A 17,509-nucleotide genomic window follows, 5' to 3' on the forward strand; every position below is an offset into this window, starting at 1 on the left:
GTTGTGGATGTCTCCAGGGTTCTGACTATGTTGTGGATGTCTCCAGGGTTCTGACTATGTTGTGGTTGTCTCCAGGGTTCTGACTATGTTGTGGTTGTGGATGTCTCCAGGGTTCTGACTATGTTGTGGATGTCTCCAGGGTTCTGACTATGTTGTGGATGTCTCCAGGGTTCTGACTATGTTGTGGTTGTGGATGTCTCCAGGGTTCTGACTATGTTGTGGTTGTCTCCAGGGTTCTGACTATGTTGTGGTTGTGGATGTCTCCAGGGTTCTGACTATGTTGTGGATGTCTCCAGGGTTCTGACTATGTTGTGGATGTCTCCAGGGTTCTGACTATGTTGTGGATGTCTCCAGGGTTCTGACTATGTTGTGGTTGTGGTTGGGTTCTGACTATGTTGTGGATGTGGTTGTCTCCAGGGTTCTGACTATGTTGTGGATGTCTCCAGGGTTCTGACTATGTTGTGGTTGTCTCCAGGGTTCTGACTATGTTGTGGATGTCTCCAGGGTTCTGACTATGTTGTGGATGTCTCCAGGGTTCTGACTATGTTGTGGTTGTCTCCAGGGTTCTGACTATGTTGTGGATGTCTCCAGGGTTCTGACTATGTTGTGGATGTCTCCAGGGTTCTGACTATGTTGTGGATGTCTCCAGGGTTCTGACTATGTTGTGGATGTCTCCAGGGTTCTGACTATGTTGTGGTTGTCTCCAGGGTTCTGACTATGTTGTGGATGTCTCCAGGGTTCTGACTATGTTGTGGATGTCTCCAGGGTTCTGACTATGTTGTGGTTGTCTCCAGGGTTCTGACTATGTTGTGGATGTCTCCAGGGTTCTGACTATGTTGTGGTTGTGGATGTCTCCAGGGTTCTGACTATGTTGTGGTTGTCTCCAGGGTTCTGACTATGTTGTGGTTGTGGTTGTCTCCAGGGTTCTGACTATGTTGTGGATGTCTCCAGGGTTCTGACTATGTTGTGGATGTCTCCAGGGTTCTGACTATGTTGTGGTTGTCTCCAGGGTTCTGACTATGTTGTGTGTGTCTCCAGGGTTCTGACTATGTTGTGGTTGTCTCCAGGGTTCTGACTATGTTGTGGATGTGGATGTCTCCAGGGTTCTGACTATGTTGTGGATGTCTCCAGGGTTCTGACTATGTTGTGGATGTCTCCAGGGTTCTGACTTTGTTGTGGTTGTGGTTGGGTTCTGACTATGTTGTGGATGTCTCCAGGGTTCTGACTATGTTGTGGATGTCTCCAGGGTTCTGACTATGTTGTGGATGTCTCCAGGGTTCTGACTATGTTGTGGTTGTCTCCAGGGTTCTGACTATGTTGTGGTTGTGGATGTCTCCAGGGTTCTGACTATGTTGTGGTTGTGGTTGGGTTCTGACTATGTTGTGGATGTGGTTGGGTTCTGACTATGTTGTGGATGTGGTTGGGTTCTGACTATGTTGTGGTTGTCTCCAGGGTTCTGACTATGTTGTGGATGTCTCCAGGGTTCTGACTATGTTGTGGTTGTCTCCAGGGTTCTGACTATGTTGTGGATGTCTCCAGGGTTCTGACTATGTTGTGGATGTCTCCAGGGTTCTGACTATGTTGTGGATGTCTCCAGGGTTCTGACTATGTTGTGTGTGTCTCCAGGGTTCTGACTATGTTGTGGATGTCTCCAGGGTTCTGACTATGTTGTGGATGTCTCCAGGGTTCTGACTATGTTGTGGTTGTGGTTGGGTTCTGACTATGTTGTGGTTGTCTCCAGGGTTCTGACTATGTTGTGGATGTCTCCAGGGTTCTGACTATGTTGTGGTTGTGGTTGTCTCCAGGGTTCCTCCATGACTTTGGGATCATCCACAGAGATGTGAAGGTAAGAGCTAGAAAGGAAATGACATCAAAGCTGTTCCATACGGCAACCAATGTACTGAACAAATATAGAAACGCAACATGTAAAGTGTTGGTTTCATGAGCTGAAATAAAAGATCCCAGAAATGTTCCATACGCACAAAAAGCTTATTTCTCTCAAATGTTGTGCACAAATTTGTTTACATCCCTGTTAGTGAGCATTTTCTGGATGGATTATTACCAAGATAATCCATCCACCTGACAGGTGTGACATATCAAGAAGCTGATTAAACAGCATGATCATTACACAGGTGCACCATGTGCTGGGGACAATAAAAGGCCACTCTAAAATGTGCAGTTTTGTCACACAACACAATGCCACAGATGTCTCAAGTTTTGAGGAAGCGTGTAATTGGCATTCAGACTGCAGGAATGTCCACCAGAGATGTTGCCAGAGAAATTAATGTTAATTTCTCTGGCATAAACTGCCTCAAACGTCGTTTTAGAGAATTTGGCATTACGTCCAACTGGCCTCACAACTGCAGACCACGTGTAACCACGTCAGCCCAGGACCTCCACATCCAGCTTCTTCACCTGCGGGATCGTCTGAGACCAGCCACCCGGACAGCTGATGAAACTAAGGAGTATTTCTGTCTGTAATAAAGCCCTTTTGTGGGGAGAAACGTATTCTGATTGGGTGGGCCAATGCCCTCCCAGGCACACCCATGGCTACGCTCCTGCCCAGTCATGCGAAATCCATAGATTAGTGCCTAATTAATTAATTTAAATTGACTGATTTTCTTATATGAACTGTAGTCCCCTGTAGCTCAGTTGGTAGAGCATGGCGCTTGCAACGCCAGGGTTGTGGGTTCGTTTCCCACGGGGGGGCCAGTATGAAAATGTATGCACTCACTAACTGTACGTCGCTCTGGATAAGAGCGTCTGCTAAATGACTAAAATGTAAATGTAACTCAGTAATCTCATTGAAATTGTTGCATGTTGCGTTTATATTTTTGTATTTACACTACTGGTCAAAAGTTTTAGAACACCTACTCATTGAAGGGTTTTTCTTTATTTTTACTATTTTCTACATTGTAGAATAATAGTGAAGACATCAAAACTATGAAATAACACATATGGAATCATGTAGTAACCAAAAAAGTGTTAAACAAATCAAAATATATTTTATTTTTGAGATTCTTCAAATAGCCACCCTTTGCCTTGATGACAGCTTTGCACACTCTTGGCATTATATATATTCACAACCTATATATACATTACAAGTTTACATATTTTGCTAATGATGCATCTGTTAGTTGATATCTGTCGTCTATACAGTTGTTTCAATGTACATAATATACAATACAGTGGGGAAAAAAGTATTTAGTCAGCCACCAATTGTGCAAGTTCTCCCACTTAAAAAGATGAGAGAGGCCTGTCATTTTCATCATAGGTACACGTCAACTATGACAGACAAATTGAGAAAAAATAATCCAGAAAATCACTTTGTAGGATTTTTAATGAATTTATTTGCAAATTATGGTGGAAAATAAGTATTTGGTCACCTACAAACAAGCAAGATTTCTGGCTCTCACAGACCTGTAACTTCTTCTTTAAGAGGCTCCTCTGTCCTCCACTCGTTACCTGTATTAATGGCACCTGTTTGAACTTGTTATCAGTATAAAAGACACCTGTCCACAACCTCAAACAGTCACACTCCAAACTCCACTATGGCCAAGACCAAAGAGCTGTCAAAGGACACCAGAAACAAAATTGTAGACCTGCATCAGGCTGGGAAGACTGAATCTGCAATAGGTAAGCAGCTTGGTTTGAAGAAATCAACTGTGGGAGCAATTATTAGGAAATGGAAGACATACAAGACCACTGATAATCTCCCTCGATCTGGGGCTCCACACAAGATCTCACCCCGTGGGGTCAAAATGATCACAAGAACGGTGAGCAAAAATCCCAGAACCACACGGGGGGACCTAGTGAATGACCTGCAGAGAGCTGGGACCAAAGTAACAAAGCCTACCATCAGTAACACACTACGCCGCCAGGGACTCAAATCCTGCAGTGCAAGACGTGTCCCCCTGTTTAAGCCAGTACATGTCCAGGCCCGTCTGAAGTTTGCTAGAGTGCATTTGGAGGACAAAGAATGCTCGTCGTGTTTGGAGGACAAAGAATGCGGAGTTGCATCCAAAGAACACCATACCTACTGTGAAGCATGGGGGTGGAAACATCATGCTTTGGGGCTGTTTTTCTGCAAAGGGACCAGGACGACTGATCCGTGTAAAGGAAAGAATGAATGGGGCCATGTATCGTGAGATTTTGAGTGAAAACCTCCTTCCATCAGCAAGGGCATTGAAGATGAAACGTGGCTGGGTCTTTCAGCATGACAATGATCCCAAACACACCGCCCGGGCAACGAAGGAGTGGCTTCGTAAGAAGCATTTCAAGGTCCTGGAGTGGCCTAGCCAGTCTCCAGATCTCAACCCCATAGAAAATCTTTGGAGGGAGTTGAAAGTCTGTGTTGCCCAGCGACAGCCCCAAAACATCACTGCTCTAGAGGAGATCTGCATGGAGGAATGGGCCAAAATACCAGCAACAGTGTGTGAAAACCTTGTGAAGACTTACAGAAAACGTTTGACCTGTGTCATTGCAAACAAAGGGTATATAACAAAGTATTGAGAAACTTTTGTTATTGACCAAATACTTATTTTCCACCATAATTTGCAAATAAATTCATAAAAAATCCTACAATGTGATTTTCTGGAATTCTTTTTCTCATTTTGTTTGTCATAGTTGACGTGTACCTATGATGAAAATTACAGGCCTCTCATCTTTTTAAGTGGGAGAACTTGGACAATTGGTGGCTGACTAAATACTTTTTTCCCCCCACTGTACATCTTCACTACAGTTTGTCATCTATATGTTGCAGTGTCTGAATGTGATGTAACCATTTAAACATGTGACCTATTCTGTGTTCTACTGTAGATGGAGAACATTCTGCTCACAGACCAAGGTAAACTCACAGACCAAGGTAAACTCACAGACCAGGTAAACTCACAGACCAGGTAAACTCACAGACCAAGGTAAACTCACAGACCAAGGTAAACTCACAGACCAAGGTGTACTCACAGACCAAGGTAAACTCACGCTGTGTGTGTCAGAGAGAGATCCTCCATCCAGGAGTAAAGTATCTACAACAGTATGTCTGGTATATGGTTTGCCTCCTGCATTGTGGACTGGTATCATTTTAAATTGAGAACATACACTCAGTTGGCAGTTTATGAGGCGTCCCCCCAGGAGGCCTTTTGGTCGGCTGTCATTGGAAATAAGAATATGTTCTTAACTGACTTGCCTAATTAAATAAAGGTTAAATAAAAAAATAAAAAATGTGGGTACACCACCCTATCCAGGAAAATGGTTAGCTCCTACAGACAGTGATTCACGTGGCCTTGGCTTGCTAAATAAAGCAGGCAGACAGGCATCGGGGCATTCAGTTACTGTTTGATTGAATGTTAGAATGGACAAAACAAGTGACCTAAGAAGACTTTGAGCGTGGTGTGATCGTCCGTGCCAGGTGCGCCGGTTCCAGTATCTCAGAAACGGCCTCCTGGGCTTTTCACGCACGACAGTGTCTAGGGTTTACTGAGAATGGTGCGACAAACAAAACACATCCAGTCAGCGGCGGTCCTCTGGGAGAAAACGGCTCGTTGATGAGAGGTCGAAGCTAACAGGCGGGCCACAAACAGACCAATAACGGTGCAGTACAACAGTGGTGTGCCGAACGGCATCTCGGAACGCACAACTCATCGGTCCTTGTCACGGATGGCCTATTGCAGCAGACGACCACACCTGGTTCCACTCCCATCAGCTCAAAACAAGAAGAAGCGGCTCCAGTGGGCAGGCCATCACCAACACTGGACAACTGAGGAGTGGAAAAATCCCGGTTCCTGTTGCGTCACGCTGATGGCAGAGAGGATCTGGTGTAAGCAGCATGAGTCCATGGGCCCTTCCTGCCTGGTGTCAATGGTACAGGCTGGTGGTGGCGGTGGTGTAATGGTGTGAGGAATGTTTTCCTGGCACACGTTAGGTCCCTTGATACCAATTGAGCAACGTTTCCAAAGGTGTGTCTGACCCAGTACTAGATGGGTGTACCTTATAAACTGGCCACTTGTAAAGCTCAAAATGTAAAACATTTGTGAGTTTAGCAATTCTCTGCTATAGAAGGCCAGTAATGCATGCCATATGATCAGCTGTTAAATGGATTCACATAGCTGATATACTGAGAGTGACAATCAAATAAAAGAACTAGACAAAAAAGAAATATAACACAGAAACACAGACAGAGACAGAATCCCTTCCCTTCTTCATTGCAGGATTGTGATCTGTGATTAATCAACATCGACACTAGTTCAGCATTGACACTTTAATATTTCAAGGTGTCCAATGACATCATCAACCAATTAGTAGACAATTAGTAGGCAATGCCAACTCGTAATTGGTTAAAATCACAAAAATCTCCAAAACATAGAAACGCGCAATTTTCACATATGTTGATGTTGGGGTGGTGCTGGAGATGATGAATATATGAAGCTGATTTTTTTCCCTTTAACCCCTTAAGGTCGATGTCGGCATCCCGCGGAAATCTAATTAGCATAATACAAAACCCCCATCAAAATCCATCCGTTTAAACTAGAGATGTATGCTTTTTTTTTGTGTTCGATGCGTCTCAATCCACCGCATCCGCCTATGTCGCACTTCCGCATCTGTGGTGAAAGGTGACAGAACTAGAGCGTTGTTTGTCAGACCATTAGACATCCCGAAAATCGGGCGTCTCACCTCTATGGAAAGATGAGACTCACGAACACAATGGTGTTCTCCGTTTAGCTCTATGACCCCCACAAGCATCTTGGGACTCGTCTGAAGTCGGTACAGACGATCTGCCAACTTCTGTCTGTAGAGTCGGAACAGTTTGGGCTACACACTAATATGACCCCTCTCTCACACTAATATGACCCCTCTCTCACACTAATATGACCCCTCTCTCACACTAATATGACCGCTCTCTCACACTAATATGACCCCTCTCTCACACTAATATGACCCCTCTCTCACACTAATATGACCCCTCTCTCACACTAATATGACCCCTCTCTCACACTAATATGACCGCTCTCTCACACTAATATGACCCCTCTCTCACACTAATATGACCCCTCTCTCACACTAATATGACCCCTCTCTCACACTAATATGATCCCTCTCTCACACTAATATGACCCCTCTCTCACACTAATATGACCCCTCTCTCACACTAATATGACCGCTCTCTCACACTAATATGACCCCTCTCTCACACTAATATGACCCCTCTCTCACACTAATATGACCCCTCTCTCACACTAATATGACCGCTCTCTCACACTAATATGACCCCTCTCTCACACTAATATGACCCCTCTCTCACACTAATATGACCCCTCTCTCACACTAATATGACCCCTCTCTCACACTAATATGACCGCTCTCTCACACTAATATGACCCCTCTCTCACACTAATATGACCCCTCTCTCACACTAATATGACCCCTCTCTCACACTAATATGATCCCTCTCTCACACTAATATGACCCCTCTCTCACACTAATATGACCCCTCTCTCACACTAATATGACCGCTCTCTCACACTAATATGACCCCTCTCTCACACTAATATGACCCCTCTCTCACACTAATATGACCCCTCTCTCACACTAATATGACCGCTCTCTCACACTAATATGACCCCTCTCTCACACTAATATGACCCCTCTCTCACACTAATATGACCCCTCTCTCACACTAATATGATCCCTCTCTCACACTAATATGACCCCTCTCTCACACTAATATGACCCCTCTCTCACACTAATATGACCCCTCTGTGGAAAGGTGAGAATCTCACGAATGTGTTGGATTTGCCCCAAACATAACGCTTTCTATTCAGGACATAAAGTTAATTTATTTGCCAAATTTTTTGCAGTTTTACTTTAGTGCCTTGTTGCCAACAGGATGCATGTTTTGGACAGGATGCATGTTTTTAATATTTGTATTCTGTACAGGCTTCCTTCTTTTCACTCTGTCATTTAGGTTAGTATTGTGGAGTAACTACAATGTTGTTGATCCATCCTCAGTTTTCTCCTATCACAGCCATTAAACTCTGTAACCGTTTTAAAGTCACCATTGGCCTCATGATGAAATCCCTGAGCAGTTTCCTTCCTCTCCAGCAACTAAGTTAGGAAGGACGCCTGTATCTTTGTAGTGACTGGGTGTGTATTGATACACCATCCAAAGTGTAATTAATAACTTCACCTTGCTCAAAGGGATATTCAATGTCTGCTTTGTTTTTTAACACATCTACCAATAGGTGCCCTTCTTTGCGAGGCATTGGAAAACCTCCCTGGTCTTTGTGGTTGAATCTGTGTTTGAAATTCACTGCTCAACTGAGGGACCTTATATATAATTGTATGTGCGGGGTACAGAGATGAGGTAGTCATTCAAAAATCATGTTAAATACTATTGTTGCACACAGAGTGAGTCCATGCAACTTATTATGTGACTTGTTAAAGCTGCAATATGTATCTTTTTGGGCGACCCGACCCAATTCAAATAGAACTGTTAGTTATAGATCTGTGATTCTCATTGAAAGCCAGTCTAAGAAGTGGTAGATCTGTTCTATGTGAGCTATTTCTATGCTTCCCGTTCTTAAGTTTCATTTTTTGCATCTTTTACTTTCGGTTTTGTCCACCAACTTCAAACAGCTGAAAATACAATATTTTTGGTTATGGAAAATACTGTATATTTCACAGCAGTTTAGATGGTCCAATGATTCTCTACACTATACTTGCTTGTTTTGTCACATAAACTGAAATTAGGCTAACTATTAGAATTTTTGCAACCGGGAAATGGCGGATCTATTTCTGCAAAGTGCACCTTTTTAAGCAAATGTTTACTCCTGAACTTCTTTAGGCCATAACAAAGGGGTTGAATACTTATTGACTCAAGACATGTCAGCTTTCATTCTAGGGACTGGAACTGGGGAATCTTTTCAATGTCCTCCCACAAAATGACCTGCCCTGTCCAGTAGCCCTGTCCTGTAGCCTGCACTCTCCCTTTACTGACAGCTGGAGCTGCAATTTCACCCTCTTCCATGGCTGTTGTCTCCAAATGCATTTGGAGACGGTTTTTAATTTACAATGATTACATCAAGATGGCAATTTACAATGATTACATCAAGATGGCTAGCTGATAGGAAGTTAGCTAGCTGATGACATTTAAATTCACTTAGCTAAACAGTGTGTAAAGTTCGCTATCTAGCTAGCAGCTCAGTTGAGTTAGCCTACTGTAGCCAGCTTGTTAACTAGCTAATAATAATAAAAATATATATATATTTTAAACATGTATTTACTTACTTGAATAGGTTCTCCCACTGCCTCCGTTTTTTGTGTCCTTACAAAAACAAAATAATGGGAAATCTTCACAATATTTTTGGTGGAAGCAAAGCGCAGCCAGCAGCCATGTGGACGAATGGAGACATGGAAAAAAATCTTGTCACCAGAGCGGTTTAGAACTTCATGTGACGTTTGACTTTACAAACGTAATGCACTTTTAATTTCAAGAAATATAAATCGCACACTGTCGGCCACACTTGAAACTAGCATAGGCAACAACCACTACCTGGACGGAGACACATAACACAAATCAGCCCTTCTAGGGGAGGGTTCTTGAAATGTAACATCCCCCCAGCGGACCATTCAAAACGTTTTCGCAATACAAAATTCTCCAGACCTCCAAGGGAGGCGTGATAACGATGTGATTTTGGAAGTATGGCAACATGAGACATTCTAGATTAGAACAAAATTGTAGAACACAATGTTCTGGAACACAGCTGTCAGTCACATTGTAATGCTGTGCTCCCAGGTCCATTGTAATGCAGTGCTCCCAGGTCCATTGTAATGCAGTGCTCCCAGGTCCATTGTAATGCAGTGCTCCCAGGTCCATTGTAATGCAGTGCTCCCAGGTCCATTGTAATGCAGTGCTCCCAGGTCCATTGTAATGCTGTGCTCCCAGGTCCATTGTAATGCTGTGCTCCCAGGTCCATTATAATGCTGTGCTCCCAGGTCCATTGTAATGCTGTGCTCCCAGGTCCATTGTAATGCAGTGCTCCCAGGTCCATTGTAATGCAGTGCTCCCAGGTCCATTGTAATGCTGTGCTCCCAGGTCCATTGTAATGCTGTGCTCCCAGGTCCATTGTAATGCTGTGCTCCCAGGTCCATTGTAATGCTGTGCTCCCAGGTCCATTATAATGCTGTGCTCCCAGGTCCATTGTAATGCTGTGCTCCCAGGTCCATTGTAATGCTGTGCTCCCAGGTCCATTGTAATGCTGTGCTCCCAGGTCCATTGTAATGCTGTGCTCCCAGGTCCATTGTAATGCTGTGCTCCCAGGTCCATTGTAATGCTGTGCTCCCAGGTCCATTGTAATGCTGTGCTCCCAGGTCCATTATAATGCTGTGCTCCCAGGTCCATTGTAATGCTGTGCTCCCAGGTCCCTGATGTGGACAGCAGTAGATGTCCCTGTGTAGAGCAGTAGTTATGGATAACTGTAGTGATAGTGACAATCATAATGATAATAACAATAGTTTATTCCAGTGCTGATAACAGTAATAATGGTTTATTCCAGTACTGAGAACAGTAATAATGGTTTATTCCAGGCCACCTCCGTCTGGCTGACTTTGGTTTGTCCCGTCGTCTGGAGAGAGGAGGAAGAGCCTTCACTATCTGTGGAACCATCCAGTACATGGGTGAGCACACACACACACACACACACACACAGTCTACACACACACACACACACACACAGTCTACACACACACACACACACACACACACACACAGTCTACACACACACACACACACAGTCTACACACACACACACACACAGTCTACACACACACACACACACACACAGTCTACACACACACACACAGTCTACACACACACACACACACACACAGTCTACACACACACACACACACACACACACACACACACACACACACACACACACACACACAGTCTACACACACACACACAGTCTACACACACACACACACAGTCTACACACAGTCTACACACACACACACACACACACACACACAGTCTACACACAGTCTACACACACACACACACACACACACAGTCTACACACAGTCTACACACACACACACACACACACACACACACAGTCTACACACACACACACACACACACACACACACAGTCTACACACACACACACACACACAGTCTACACACACACACACATACACAGTCTACACACACACACACACACAGTCTACACACACACACACACACACACACACACACACACACACACACACAGTCTACACACACACACAGTCTACACACACACACACACACACACACACAGTCTATACACACACACAGTCTACACACACACACACATACACACACAGTCTACACACACACACACACACACACACACACACACACACACACACACACACACACACACACACAGTCTACACACACACACACAATCTACACACACACACACACAGTCTACACACACACACACACACACACACACAGTCTACACACACACACACACACACACACACACACAGTCTACACACACACACACACACACACACACAGTCTACACACACACACACACACACACACACACACACACACACAGTCTACACACACACACACACACACACACACACACACACACACACACACACACACACACAGTCTACACACACACACACACAGCGAGATATACAGTGTGTGACAGACCAGTGAGATATACAGTGTGTGACAGACATGCTCTGCTGTGTGTGTCTCTCCAGCCCCTGAGGTTCTGAGTGGGGGACCCTATAGCCACGCAGCTGATTGGTGGTCGCTGGGAATCCTCCTCTTCTCATTGGTCACTGGGAAGGTGAGTCACTACACTGACTGGCATTATGTGTTAATAAATGTGTGGCAGTGCCTGGGGTCTTGATTATTTACAGTGTATAGTAATAAAAACCAATAAAACTCCGTGTTTTTAGACACATTGAGGGAAAGACAGATGGTTTGTGTGTCACACCCCCTTTCCTCTCATCTCTCTCTCTCTCTCTATATATATATATACAGTTGAACTCTGAAGTTTACATACACTTAGGTTGGAGTCATTAAAACTCGTTTTTCAACCACCCCACAAATGTATTGATAACAAACTATAGTTTTGGGCAAGTCGGTTAGGACATCTACTTTGTGCATGACACAAGTCATTTTTCCAACAATTGTTTACAGACAGATTATTTCACTTATAATTCACTGTATCACAATTCCAGTGGGTCAGAAGTTTACATACACTAAGTTGACTGTGCCTTTAAACAGCTTGGAAAATTCCAGAAAATGATGTCATGGCTTTGGAAGATTCTGATAGGCTAATTGACATCATTTGAGTCAATTGGAGGTGTACCTGTGGATGTATTTCAAGGCCTACCTTCAAACTCAGTGCCTCTTTGCTTGACATCATGGGAAAATCAGCCAAGACCTCAGAAAAAAAATTGTAGACCTCCACAAGTCTGGTTCATCCTTGGGAACAATTTCCAAACATCTGAAGGTACTACGTTCATCTGTACAAACAATAGTACGCAAGTATAAACACCATGGGACCACGCAGCCGTCATACCGCTCAGGAAGGAGACGCGTTCTGTCTCCTAGAGATGAACGTACTTTGGTGCGAAAAGTGCAAATCAATCCCAGAACAACAGCAAAGGACCTTGTGAAGATGCTGGAGGAAACAGGTACAAAAGTATCTATATCCACAGTAAAACGAGTCCTATATCGACATAACCTGAAAGGCCGCTCAGCAAGGAAGAAGCCACTGCTCCAAAACCGCCATAAAAAAGCCAGACTACGGTTTGCAACTGCACATGGGGACAAAGATCATACTTTTTGGAGAAATGTCCTCTGGTCTGATGAAACAAAAATAGAACTGTTTGGCCATAATGACCATCGTTATGTTTGGAGGAAAAGGGGGCACTTGCAAGCCGAAGAACACCATCCCAACCGTGAAGCACGGGGGTGGCAGCATCATGCTGTGGGGGTGCTTTGCTGCAGGAGGGACTGGTGCACTTCACAAAATAGATGGCATCATGAGGAAAGAAAATTATGAGGATATATTGAAGCAACATGTCAAGACATCAGTCAGGAAGTTAAAGCTTGGTCACAAATGGGTCTTTCAAATGGACAATGACCCCAAGCATATTTCCAAAGTTGTGGCAAAATGGCTTAAGGACAACAAAGTCAAGGTATTGGAGTGGCCATCACAAGCCCTGACCTCAATCCTATAGAACATTTGTGGGCAAAAGCGTGTGCGAGCAAGGAGGCCTACAAACCTGACTCAGTTACACCAGCTCTGTCAGGAGGAATGGGCCAAAATTCACCCAACTTATTGTGGGAAACTTGTGGAAGGCTACCAGAAACGTTTGACCCAAGTTAAACAATTTAAAGGCAATGCTACCAAATACTAATTGAGTGTATGTAAACTTCTGACCCACTGGGAATGTGATTAAATAAATAAAAGCTGAAATAAATAATTCTCTACTATTATTTTGACATTTCACATTCTTAAAATAAAGAGGTGATCCTAACTGACCTAAAACAGGGATTCTTTACTAGGATTAAATGTCAGGAATTGTGAAAAACTGAGTTTAAATGTATTTGGCTAAGGTGTATGTAAACTTCCGACTTCAACTGTATACAGTACAGTGATGCGCAGGTTAACTCATAACCCACAGTCCCCGTGGGCGGTTATATCCGCGGGGTGGGCGGGTTTAGGGTCATGAAATATTGTGTGGATGAAGAACGGGTGGGTTGAATAAAGAAAAAAACAACTTAAAAAGTAAATAAATGTATCATTCTTCTATAGGCTACATTGAGTTTTTTATTTCATTATTTTAGGTTATCTGGCATTAATCTGACATTATGCATAAGCCAAAACTTTAGGGCCGAACTGTACGGGCGCCAAATAGCCAAAAACACCAAATGCTGCTGGGAATATTTCGGATTATTTAAAACAATTTCTGGTATCTGAGATAGAGAGATTACCGTTCAAAAGTCTGGGGTCACTTACAAATGTCCTTGTTTTCCATGTAAACATACATGAAATGAGTTTGAATAGGAAATATAGCAAAATGCATAGGAAATGTAGTCATTGATAAGGTTAGAAATAATGATTTTTAATTGAAATAATAATTGTGTCCTTCAAACTTTGCTTTCGTCAAAGAATCCTCCATTTGCAGCATTTACACCCTGTCACGGTGTATGAAATGGTGAGGTGTGGAATCAAGCGCAGAAGCAGATGTACAGTTCAACAAGACTTTACTGGCGAGTGCAAAATAATCCAAAAACGGCCAGAGGCCAACAGACGCACACAGGCGTCAAACACGAGCGCACAAACACAGGGCGCAAAAACTCTCCTCAACCGAGGAGGAAGTAAATCGTAACTGGCGTACCGAAACACGGGTAACGCACAAACACCTGACACGAAACAATTACACACAACACTACACTAACAACAAGGAAACTAAATAGGGTGCTTAATGAGACATAACACAAGACAGGTGTGGCTAACAGACAAAACTAATCAAACAGGAAACATGGAACATGCAACGGTGGCAGCTAGAATTCCGGAGACGACGAACGCCGAAACCTGCCCGAACAAGGGAGAGAGGCAGCCTCGGCCGAAACCGTGACAGTACCCCCCCCTTGACGCGCGGCTCCAGACGTGCGCCGACTCCGGCCTCGGGGACGACCCGGAGGACGTGGAGCAGGGCGCGTCGGATACCCCCGATGGAATTCCGTCAGGAGCGACGGGTCCAAAATGTCTCTCCTCGGCACCCAGCACCGCTCCTCCGGACCGTACCCCTCCCACTCCACTAGATACTGGAGACCCCCCATCCGACGTCTCGAATCCAAGATGGACCTCACGGAGTACGCCGGTGCCCCCTCGATGTCCAATGGGGGCGGGGGAGTCTCCCCTATCTCATTTTCTTGGAGCGGGCCCGCTACCACCGGCCTGAGAAGGGACACATGGAACGAGGGGTTAATACACTTATACTCCACAGGTAGCTGTAATCTATAACATACCTCGTTCAACCTTCTCAGGACTTTAAATGGCCCTACAAACCGCCGACCCAGTTTCCGACAGGGCAGGCGGAGGGGCAGGTTTCTGGTAGAGAGCCAGACTCGATCACCAGGTGCGTACACCGGTCCCTCACTGCGGTGGAGATCAGCGCTCGCCTTCTGACGTCGGAGGGCCCGCTGCAGGTGGACGTGTGCAGCGTTCCAAGTCTCCTCCGAGCGCCGCGCCCACTCATCCACCGCAGGAGCCTCAATCTGGCTCTGCTGCCAGGGTGCCAGAACCGGCTGGTAACCTAACACACATTGAAATGGAGTTAGGTTAGTGGAGGAATGGCGTAGGGAATTCTGGGCCATCTCGGCCCAGGGAACGTACCTTGACCACTCCTCCGGCCGGTCCTGGCAGTATGTTCTGAGAAACCTACCCACATCCTGGTTTACGCGTTCCACCTGCCCATTACTCTCCGGGTGGTACCCCGAGGTGAGGCTCACCGAGACCCCCAACCGCTCCATAAACGCTCTCCAGACTCTGGAGGTGAATTGGGGACCCCGATCAGCCACAATGTCCTCGGGTACCCCGTAGTGCCGGAACACATGGGTGAACAGTGCCTCGGCAGTTTGTAGGGCAGTAGGAAGACCCGGCATGGGGAGCAAACGACAGGCCTTAGAGAACCGGTCCACAACGACCAGGATGGTAGTATTCCCTTGGGAGAGGGGAAGGTCTGTTATAAAGTCCACAGAGAGGTGGGACCATGGTCGCTGTGGAACGGGCAGGGGTAGCAACTTACCCCTAGGCAGATGTCTAGGCGCCTTACACTGGGCGCACACCGAGCAGGAGGAAACATAAACCCTCACATCCCTTGCCAACGTGGGCCACCAGTACTTGGCACTAAGACAGTGCACCGTCCGGCCGATACCCGGATGTCCAGAGGAGGGTGACGTGTGAGCCCAATAGATCAATCGATCCCGAACCTCGAGCGGAACGTACTTCCGACCCTCCGGGCACTGTGGTGGACTAGGGTCGGTGCGTAACGCCCGCTCGAGTTCAGCATCGACCTCCCACACTACCGGTGCCACCAGACACGACTCAGGCAGTATGGGAGTGGGCTCCACGGACCTCTCCTCCGTGTCATACCGCCGAGACAGCGCATCTGCCTTACCATTTTGTGACCCAGGGATGTACGTGATCTTAAAAGTGAACCTGGTCAAGAACATACTCCATCTTGCCTGGCGAGGGTTCAGCCTCCTCGCCGCCCGGATGTACTCCAGGTTACGGTGGTCCGTCAAAATGAGGAAAGGGTGTTGAGCCCCCTCAAGCCAGTGCCTCCACACCTTTAGAGCCTGTACCACGGCTAACAGCTCCCTGTCCCCTACGTCATAGTTCCGCTCCGCCGGACTGAGCTTCTTAGAATAAAAAGCACAGGGGCGGAGTTTAGGTGGCGTGCCAGACCGTTGTGAAAGCACGGCTCCTAAACCGGCCTCTGACGCGTCCACCTCTACCTGGAACGGCAAAGAGGGATCCGGATGCGCCAGCACCGGGGCCGAGGTAAACAGGTCCTTCAGCCTCCCAAACGCCCTGTCCGCCTCGGCCGACCACTGCAGACGCACCGGACCCCCCTTCAAAAGAGACGTGATGGGAGCTGCCACCTGTCCAAAACCCCGGATAAACCTCCTGTAGTAATTTGCAAACCCCAAAAACTGCTGCACCTCCTTCACAGTGGTTGGTGTTTGCCAATTACGCACGGCCGACACCCGGTCTACCTCCATCTTCACCCCTGACACAGACAACTGATAACCCAAAAAGGAGACCGACTCCTGGAAAAACAGACACTTCTCTGCCTTCACATACAGGTCGTGCTCCACCAGCCTCCGCAACACTCTACGCACCAGGGCCACATGCTCGACACGGGTAGGCGAGTACACGAGAATGTCATCAATGTACACAACCACCCCCTGCCCCTGCATGTCCCTGAAGATCTCATCCACGAATGATTGGAAAACTGACGGAGCGTTCATCAACCCGTATGGCATGACCAGATACTCGTAATGGCCCGGGGTGGTACTAAAGGCTGTCTTCCATTCATCACCCTCCCTGATGCGCACCAAGTTGTACGCGCTCCTGAGATCTAATTTAGTGAAGAAACGCGCCCCATGCAACGACTCAGTCATGGTCGCAATCAGCGGGAGTGGATAACTGTACTTCACCGTAATCTGATTGAGACCACGGTAATCGATGCACGGGAGCAAACCACCATCCTTTTTCTTCACAAAAAAGAAACTCGAGGACGCAGGGGAAGTGGAAGGCCGTATGTATCCTTGTCTCAGAGATTCGTCTATGTAAATCTCCATAGCTTTCTTCTCCTCCTGAGACAGAGGATACACATGGCTCCGTGGGAGCGCAGCTCCTGCCTGGAGGTCTATCGCACAATCTCCCTGCCTATGGGGTGGCAACCGCGTC

General features: G+C 46.0%; 1 protein-coding gene across 1 annotated transcript in view; it reads left to right on the forward strand.

Moving 5' to 3' along the window:
* The window catches only part of LOC311113927 (uncharacterized protein), an 89,046-nt gene that overhangs the window by 63,787 nt on the left and 7,750 nt on the right, over positions 1-17,509 (forward strand). The window contains exons 7-10 of the mRNA XM_084189202.1: positions 1,806-1,846; positions 4,819-4,846; positions 10,582-10,671; positions 11,769-11,857. Of these exons, the coding sequence (XP_084045328.1) occupies positions 1,806-1,846; positions 4,819-4,846; positions 10,582-10,671; positions 11,769-11,857 (248 nt within the window). The remainder of the gene's footprint in view (positions 1-1,805; positions 1,847-4,818; positions 4,847-10,581; positions 10,672-11,768; positions 11,858-17,509) is intronic.

The sequence above is a fragment of the Coregonus lavaretus genome (genome assembly GCF_964263955.1).
Source record: "Coregonus lavaretus genome assembly, contig: HAP1_SCAFFOLD_274, whole genome shotgun sequence".
Classification (NCBI taxonomy): domain Eukaryota; kingdom Metazoa; phylum Chordata; class Actinopteri; order Salmoniformes; family Salmonidae; genus Coregonus; species Coregonus lavaretus.